The 8,846-nt window shown below is 33.2% G+C and overlaps 1 protein-coding gene across 2 annotated transcripts; it reads right to left on the bottom strand.

Annotated features, from left to right (window-relative positions):
- Positions 1-4,184: 4,184 nt before the first annotated feature.
- LOC114378405 (G-type lectin S-receptor-like serine/threonine-protein kinase At4g27290) lies at positions 4,185-7,728 on the bottom strand. Of its 2 annotated transcripts, XM_028336997.1 has the most exons (7): positions 6,361-7,728; positions 5,835-5,954; positions 5,569-5,726; positions 5,288-5,498; positions 4,934-5,171; positions 4,709-4,859; positions 4,185-4,630 (listed from the first exon to the last, which is right to left on the bottom strand). In XM_028336997.1, the coding sequence occupies exons 1-7, from the start codon at positions 7,646-7,648 to the stop codon at positions 4,328-4,330; spliced, it is 2,469 nt and encodes an 822-aa protein (XP_028192798.1). In that variant the 5' UTR covers positions 7,649-7,728; the 3' UTR covers positions 4,185-4,327. The 2 variants fall into 2 exon arrangements, with proteins under 2 accessions (XP_028192798.1, XP_028192797.1); XM_028336996.1 differs by lacking the exon at positions 4,709-4,859 and having other exon boundaries at positions 4,528-4,630.
- Between the last annotated feature and the right edge of the window lie 1,118 nt (positions 7,729-8,846).

The raw sequence follows: 8,846 nt of genomic DNA, 5'->3' as shown, positions 1-8,846 counted from the left end.
ATTGAATGGTCTAACTCTCTAACAAGTCCCCAGTGGAGTCGCCAACTGTCGCAACCTACCCTTCAACGAGAGTGTGGGAAAAAAGCCAAATGAGCATCTTCCAAAAAAGAAAAACGCACGGGAGTTGCCACCAACATTTATTCGAGGAAAACGTTAGAAAAACCAAAAACAGGTCTGCGAATTTTGAAAAGAAGGGTTCGAGAGTTGTTTACGCATGGGGAAGGTATTAGCATCCTACGCGCCCATCACAAGATGGTAGCTTTTAATTCAGTGTGCGCAACGTGACTTCAAAATTATTTATTTTCCCTTTTTATATTTTTTACTTTTTTGGGGTTGACAAGAATGTTGCCCTTGTTCCTATGTATGCTCAAGTGCGATGAGGAATTTAGACCTATGTAGTTTTTTAAAGTGAGAAAGTTGTATGTTGAGTTGATTTTAGGCTTTTGAAAGATTTCATTTTTAACTAACAGGAAAAAGAGACCATTAAGGCGTTGGACCTTGAGCAATCTCAAGTGACTTTAATGAAAAGAATTCAGTTATATATTGATTTCATTTTGGTTTTATTCATTAACTTTCAATCTCTTTTAAAAGGATGATTTACAACACTAATGATTGGTTGAAGTTTACTTTACAAGAAGAAAAAAGATTACTGATGATAGGAGAAGGAGATAAAGATGCACAAAACAACAAAGAGGACCCCTAAGGGTGAATAGATCATATCCAAATCCTTAAAACAAAAACTAACCGGATGACGAACGAAGAATGATGTAGAAGTCAATTACGGTCACAATTCGGTAGTGCCTCGACCTCGTTTTTGCTTCTTTCTTCTTCTTCTCACTTCCTTCTCTCAAAATCTCTCAATGCTGAACCTTGGAACCCTTTACTCAGCCTCCCTCACGCCTATTTATACCAAAAAATGGCCTTTGGAACCATGGCAGCTCGCCCAGGCGAGCTGATTCCTTCACCCCTAAGTAATTTAGGGGCCCAGGCGAGCCAAACACTAGCCTGGGTGAGCTGGGGTCCAGAAAATTCCCTGAAAAGACCCTTTTTGCCCCTCCCTTTTGGTATCTTTCGCATTCTTGATTAAAACATTAAATGATCATTCGTTTTGTGCGGTAACTGGTGTCGAACCACGTAGTTTTGCTAGCAAGAATCAATGAGTGACAATCCCGAGACAAAATTAGGGTATGACACTCTGTATACGTACAAAGGCTAATATGTTTTGTTTCTCTTACCTGAAAACACAATGAAATTGGTAGATACATTTCATGAGGTGACAAAGAGACATGACCAAAAGAAGGAGGTAAGATTCTCCCCTCCCTCCTTACTTGGTCTACTTTTATATTTTAGTTGGTTTATTACTACTTCTATGTGTGTGTGTGTTTGGATTTGAAATTTTCAATTTGTAATTGATTCCTAGATTGATATTTTTGACTATTTGGGTTTTCAGTTTTGAATCTTGTTTCTGTGTGCATAGAACTAATGGATAAACAAAAAAATTTGAGTTTGATTGGTTGTGATGTTGTAGTTTATGTTTTGCCTGGGTAAATTCTCTTTCCCTATGGCAGTAGTTACATAACTTCCTAGCTCATCAAGAAGCTATTGACCAAGCCACAATGGTCATACAATTCTCAAATACATCAACTAGTACTCTTAACTCTGCTAGAGGATGGTTCAAGCAAAACATGTGGTGTTTGATGAGTAAGACTACATCTTGACTACAAAGGATGGTTCAATTTTCTTGATTTGATCTTATTTATGTGTTGGTTTCCTCTCTCTTTATCTATCCCTTGTTCTATATGTCACTTTATCTCAATTTGATCTTATTTATATGCATTGCAACAAATGCTACTCTCCTTAACATGGAAAGGTGATTTCCTAACCTATGCAATTCTTCTTATTTGTTCTCAGGTAACTATGCAACAACAACCAAGTCTATCTCCAAGTCTCAATTTATATCATCTCCTATTGTTTCCTCTCAGGAAAAATGGGCATTGGATGCGGAAGAGCAGATTGGAAAGGCTCATGTAACTAAAATAGGTTAGTTGGACCTTAATAGGCTTGCTCACTTTCTTGGTTGTACTGTTTCTACTAGGCTTGCTCACATTTGGCCATTCATTGTTTTATCTATGGTAAATAATAAATACATTGGAACTTTTTTATAGGTTTCCAATTTATAGTGTCATTGGTGCACCTCATATTTCTTTTAAGTTGGACTAATATGTTTAAGATATTTTTCTTAATTCCAATTGCATTGAACTGATGAACATGATTATCAAATCCAATGACTGATGGGCAAGTGCTATACCAACAACTTTCTGATCTGGTAAGATACATCCTAATGCATGCCCTGTCTTAGTAGCTGATCTATATGCTAGAGAGCATGGCATAAGAGCTCTTGCATTTGGTAAGTCATATTCTCTTGGTAATTCTAAATTAAAAATCTTTAATCATATGCTTGATAGTGAATGTTCATTTGTTTTCCTAATAATTTCTCTATTATTTATTTTCTCCTAGTTATTTTTAATATACTTTTGGTTTTCAGTTTTCACGTGTTCTATGATGGCAGAGGATGCTACAACGTGGTATGTCCAGGTTTTGCACAAGTTGATAAAACTCTTCACTATCACACAAGTATAAGGAAAAGTATAAGAGATACATCTACCAATTTGGCGGTGTTCAATGTAAATAAACTCTGCAGGGCATAAGAATTTTGGTTTGAGTTTGGTGTGCTTTGACCTTGTGCATGTAGGGTTGGGGATTCATGTATTTAGACCTTCTTATGTTGAACATTGGCATGTATTTAACTCTTGTTTAGTAATAAAATTCATTGGGTTCTACCTTCATGCCTCTTTTATTAATGAATTTCACTTGTTTTTAAATAAATACATTTTCTATGATTATTTTGTTTGGATTGTCAAATTGTGACAAATATTTGAATAAATGAGTAAAAATAATTTATAAATTAAAAATTAAATTAAATTTGCTAAGAATTATATATATATATATATATATATATATATATATATATATAGAGAGAGAGAGAGAGAGAGAGAGATATTAATTTTAATTTGACTATGAATTAGCTGGGAATTAAACAGAAAATAATTTTTAAATTACTATTGATATCGGATAATTTTAGCTATACATTAGTTACAAAATTGTTATGAAAATAACCTAATTACATAGCTAAGAACAAAGAAAATTGAACAATATATCACTACAAATTAACTAGAGAATAACTACAAATTTCTTAAAATTAGCTACAAATTAATTAGGATTATTTTTTGTAGTTAATTAGCTATTGTCTCATACTACCACCCATATTGTAGTTAATTTTTTTAATAGAGATTAGCTACACATTAGCTATTAATTTTGTCATATAGCTAATTTAAAAAAAAATGTATGAACTCCAAATACAATATAACTACTTGTGAAATTTAAATTGGAAAGCGTACGTGAGGATTAAAAAATTCATATGTGGTAGGTACTAAGTTAAAACAAAAATCATGGTTACTCAAACATAAAGTAAATAATATATAGCATGAAATGGTTGGTTCAGATAGTCCAAGTGCTATTAAAAATTAAATTTCCCTTCTGAACTCCAAATACAATCTAACTGCTTGTGAAATTTCAATTGGAAAGCATACGTGGCTTGTTTTATTGTAGCTTCTTAACGTTGGAGATCTCACGTGATGAATGCTGAGGTTAAAATAATATATATAAACTAGGACAATCTTTATCTTATAAATCAATTTTATAGAATTCAATTAAATCCATAACTCACAATTTAAAAATGGAATCAAAGCTTGTCTAAAGATTATTTTTGGGCCTATTGTGCCTCCCACAGTCTTTCAAATTGCATTTAAATATTCTTGTTTAAACACATAAAAATGTTGAAATATAAACTTGATTTGGGCCTAAATTAATTATTTGATTTCTTAGACTTAGTTATTTTGGGCTTAAGTAATTATGAGTCATGTTTCTAGAGAATTCTTGTAGTGTAGATATTTCTTATGGTTGTAATATTCTCTAGAATACTCTTTGGATCTCTAGAGTTGAGAACTCTCTAGAATAGTGTGTCTAGAGTTCTCCTTAGAATAGTATAAATAGAGATGTAATCCTACACATTTGTATCAAGCAAAAATACAAAGTTCTCTCCTCCATAAAGAATTTTCCTTCCTATCAAGTTTCTATTCAAAGTCTCCAATATTCCTAAACATAAAAAGCCTTATTTCCAACAAAAAACAGGAGCTGATAACAACATACCATTTATCCCGGATTGGAAGGAAAACCTTTTTTTTTCTTCTCTTTTTCCCATCGTATTCTATCTTGCTTCTAACATTGTGATTGAAATTTGATTACTTGAGAAGTAATTCTTAAGTTTAATATCTGATTCAGGTGTCACATCTCCTTCTGTGTAAAAACCAGGAACCTTTGGGTTGGGCAACAATTTCTCGCCATTAAGCATTAGAACCACCGATGACATGTCTGGCCTATCTTTTGGTCTTTGTTGCACGCATAACAGACCCACTTGTATGCATCGTATGACTTCAGAAGGTGTGAATCTTTCCCTTAACACTCCATCCAGTAGTTCCAATGCCCTCTCTTCAGTCCACAATCTCCATGCCTAAAATGGTGAGAATCAAACTGATGAGTTAGAAATGATTCAAGTGTTAACAGAATGTAGTTATATAGATATGCTTACATGTCCAACAAGATTGAGGAAGTGTTTGGGGTCTGAAAATTCTCTATTCCTCTTGCCACTTACAATCTCTAACACTACCACACCATAACTAAAGACATCTGATTTCATTGAGAAATGCCCACGTGTAACATACACAGGAGGCATGTAACCACTGAAAGCATCAATTTTAAAGTATATCAAGTGACTATAATCCCATAAACACATATAATGTATTAAAAGACTTACTATGTTCCAGCCACCTTATTTGTATTCGCCTCAACTTGATCCCCACATAACGTTTGTGCTAAGCCAAAGTCTGATATTTTAGGATCCAAACTTGCATCTAGTAAAATATTGCAGGTTTTCAAATCTCTGTGTACAATCCTCAATCTAGAGTCTTGATGAAGATAAAGTAGTCCTCGAGCAATGCCACAGATAATGTTGAATCGTATAGGCCAATCTACCAAATGCCTTCTGGTTTCATCTAGCCAATTGCATACATATGATTAACATTCCACTTGTAGTCTCCATAAGTTCACAAACTAGAGATAAAAATGGAGGATTCAAATAGATGTCAGTAAAATTTGTAAAGCCTCGTACCAAAAATAAAGCAGTCCAAACTTTTGTTTGGCATGTATTCATAAATCAACATTCTTTCATTTCCTTCAATGCAGCAACCTATGAGCTTGACAAGATTACGATGTTGAAGTTTTGCAATCAACACAACTTCATTTTTTAACTCCTCCAACCCTTGAGCTGAATTTTTTGAAAGCTTTTTCACAGCAAACTCTAGCCCATCCTTCAGTCTTCCCTGCAAACCAAATTGTTAAAAAGATTTTGAGTAAGGAAAAGAAACATCTTTAGTTGGTTTTCCATATCACCTTGTATACAGGTCCAAAGCCTCCTTCTCCTAATTTGTTACTCTCGGCGATGTTTTCAGTGGCTCTAGCTATGATTGGGAAATCAAATGTTGACAAACCAATGCCTTCCTTTCTCAGTTTTCGTTTGAAATGGTTCCTATAAATTATTTTTGCTGCCCCTGATAGGTTAGAAGTTAACAATAGAGAAGACCTATCACATTAACCATGTGCACATTTGATACATAAACTTACTATCATATACTAAATCGATATCCAAAAAAATTTACCTAGCTTTTTGATAATGATTATTATGCAAACACATGCAGTTAATCCAAGTATATTTGCACCAACTGTTATTCCTATCATCCTTCTCGTGTTTTTTCCATGGCCATTGACGGCAACATGATCTGACAGATGTGGAGCAACATTAATGAAAAACTATAGGTACGAATGACAGCTCAGAGAAGCTGGCACAAGTTACTAATTTCTTACGACAGCAAGAATGTTGAGAAGAGCATAGTCAAGTTCACCAGTACTATGTGATAAAAATGAAAGTCATCTAGAATATGGAAGCCCTATAACAATTGACCAAAATCATTGAAACCTTCCCTAACAGTAACCTTTATATTATTTTTCCAATTATCATGAAACACCAGCATGGCCTGCACTACAAAAATTTTGCTAAATTCATCTTTGTTTGTAGTTTTAACAGCCACACTTCACTCTCTCTACTTCCATTAGAAAAAAACAATATATATACTCATACAATTAGCAAAAGGGAAACAAAAGTTAAGCAACCAAAACATTGAGTACCTAGCAATGATGATGCCTGAATTCTGAAATAAATGTCTTGTCCCCCTATAGAGAATTTTCTCGTATCAATCAGATCATCAAACCAGAGTAAGCAGCCACTTCCTCCATTGCGAATATCCAAATTTGCATATGCTTTACAAGAAAAGTTTTTCAGACAAGACTTCTTGCATTCCTCAAGGCTCATGGTCGTATTGAACCATGATGAAGATGTGTCTGGCAATTTCAAGTCTGTGTACCTCAACAAGCCATCTATGTTGATGTTTGTACAATCAGGTTTATTCCTTGGAACGCAGCCATTATACCATTTTGACACATTCCATTGTTCAGGGAACTTTGGAACATACCCCTTGATGCAATCACATGTCTGAGAGTTACCATCCATACTACATGTAGAATTTATGCCACACATAGCATAATTTTCACACAGATCTGACCGAAGTGAGATAACTTTTATTCTTCTTGTCTGATTTGTCCATAGGAGGACATTCCCAATCCCTGAAGAGTTCAATGTAACTATGAAGAAAATCGATCTATCAAGGATTTTATACTCGTAATACACTTCTTTTTCATTAAACACTAATTCATGTACATATTGTGTGACTGGACGAATTGGATAACCCACCAAAGCCTGTCCATTCCATGAGCCTACTCTAAATCTTATTACATTCCCCTTGTATCCAAAAAGTTGTGGATATCCTTTAAGATCAAGTTTGAAAGAATATTCTCCCTTAGCAGGATCATCTTCATTTTTCCAAGATGATATTATTCTATCTAGACCAGTTACTAAGTTCCATCCAATTTTCATTCCTGGCAAAAATTTATCACATGGATTATCAAAACTCTGCCACAAAAATTTGTCCTCATTTATATCCCGTTCATCTCTAACCACGAGATTTCCATAGTCCAAGAGCTGTGCAATTGGATTCTTTACTACTTTGCTTGATGTACTGCTGGACCACCAAATTTTGCTGTTGTTACCGCTGAGAATCACAATAACCCCGTTTTCATCCAGTTTCATAACTCCTAACTTATTTTGAAGGGCATTTTCTCGGTTAGCCACCCAGACCACTGTTAAAGGAGATACATTCCTGTACCATATCCCCAAGTATCGTCTTGTTGAAGTTCCAGGGCTAAAGAAACCCACTTCAAATGTTTCTTCATCTGAAACTAATGTCTCCCCATCTCGGATAGATTGACTTGGAGATAAACTGTCCATTGAAGTGGAGTTTTTCAAGTAGGATAATAGTATGAACAACCAAATAAATAACATTCTGAAGTTGTCCACCATCTTGCTATTATTAGAGCAATGACTTCTCAAATGCTAACTTTTAGTAACTCAGACAAGATGCTGGTTTTCATGGCCTCTGCAACACTGCAACTAATAATAAGTTATTATATATAAAGTTGAAAGTTCAGTGAAACAACAGTGACCATAACATGAATGACCAAGAATGTTAAAAACTCAGTTTTCTTTTTCTTTTTCAAATTTGTCTTTATAAAAGGGTTGTCTCATTATAAGATGAATGCACTTTACAAGATTGATGCTTGGAAAATTAAGAGTTAAGATTTTAACTAACTTCAATGTTTTCTTTTGAACCCTAGGAATTGAACTCAAGTAGGTTTACAATAACTCAATAAATCAGGTACACTACTCAACAAACTAATTAAGGTAAACCCCTTATTAACTAATTTCAATATTGTTTTTTATACAAGTACTTATTTTTATAATATTTTAATTTTAATTTTTTAATCAACGAATGACTCTGAATACACTTAACTTCTAAAGTTCATCCTGAGTTTAAAGGAGTCAGATCCATCTAATTTATCCTAAATAAAAAAACAATTATCTGACTAGTATATTAAATATTAAGACGAGTAAACTTAAATTTAGATCCATTTATTTACTCCATTTTGGTAACTTTTACATTAAATGATAGTGCTAAAGGTCTCAAAATAGAGATAAAGTAAAAAAGTAGATTCAAATTTGAGTACGCTTAATATAGTTACATAGGTCCATTTAAGATGGCAATTTTAACCATTAATTCACTTAAAATAAGTAGGTTCTTGTCAAACCAAATTAAAAAATAAATACAATCTTAGAGATTCAATTACAAATATACTTAAAAACTTAATTAAAAATTAACAAATAGTTGAGGGATGTAAATTAATTTAACGTATGATTTTCAATAAATTAAAGACAATTGTTTCTTTTTCTTTTAAAATGAATCATCAAGAAATCAACTAAATTTGTCAGACATGACAATCCAGTGAACCAATTAATGTTTTATATTTTAGAAATGATTTTTATTGCCAATTAAAGAAAGAAAAACCTTTTTCTTACTGAAAAAGAAAAAAAAAACCTAACTTAAAATAAAACTCTTAATTTAATTTAGAAGACATCAATTATATTACTGGCAATGATATGCCACCAAAATAAGAGCTTGCATATCTAACTCTTTTTTTAAAAAAAAAATAATCATTCATCT

This window comes from Glycine soja, chromosome 12, assembly GCF_004193775.1.
Source record: "Glycine soja cultivar W05 chromosome 12, ASM419377v2, whole genome shotgun sequence".
In the NCBI taxonomy this organism is placed as follows: Eukaryota; Viridiplantae; Streptophyta; class Magnoliopsida; order Fabales; family Fabaceae; genus Glycine; species Glycine soja.
Note: the sequence above shows the minus strand (reverse complement) of the source record. Positions and strands in the feature narration are given on the sequence as shown.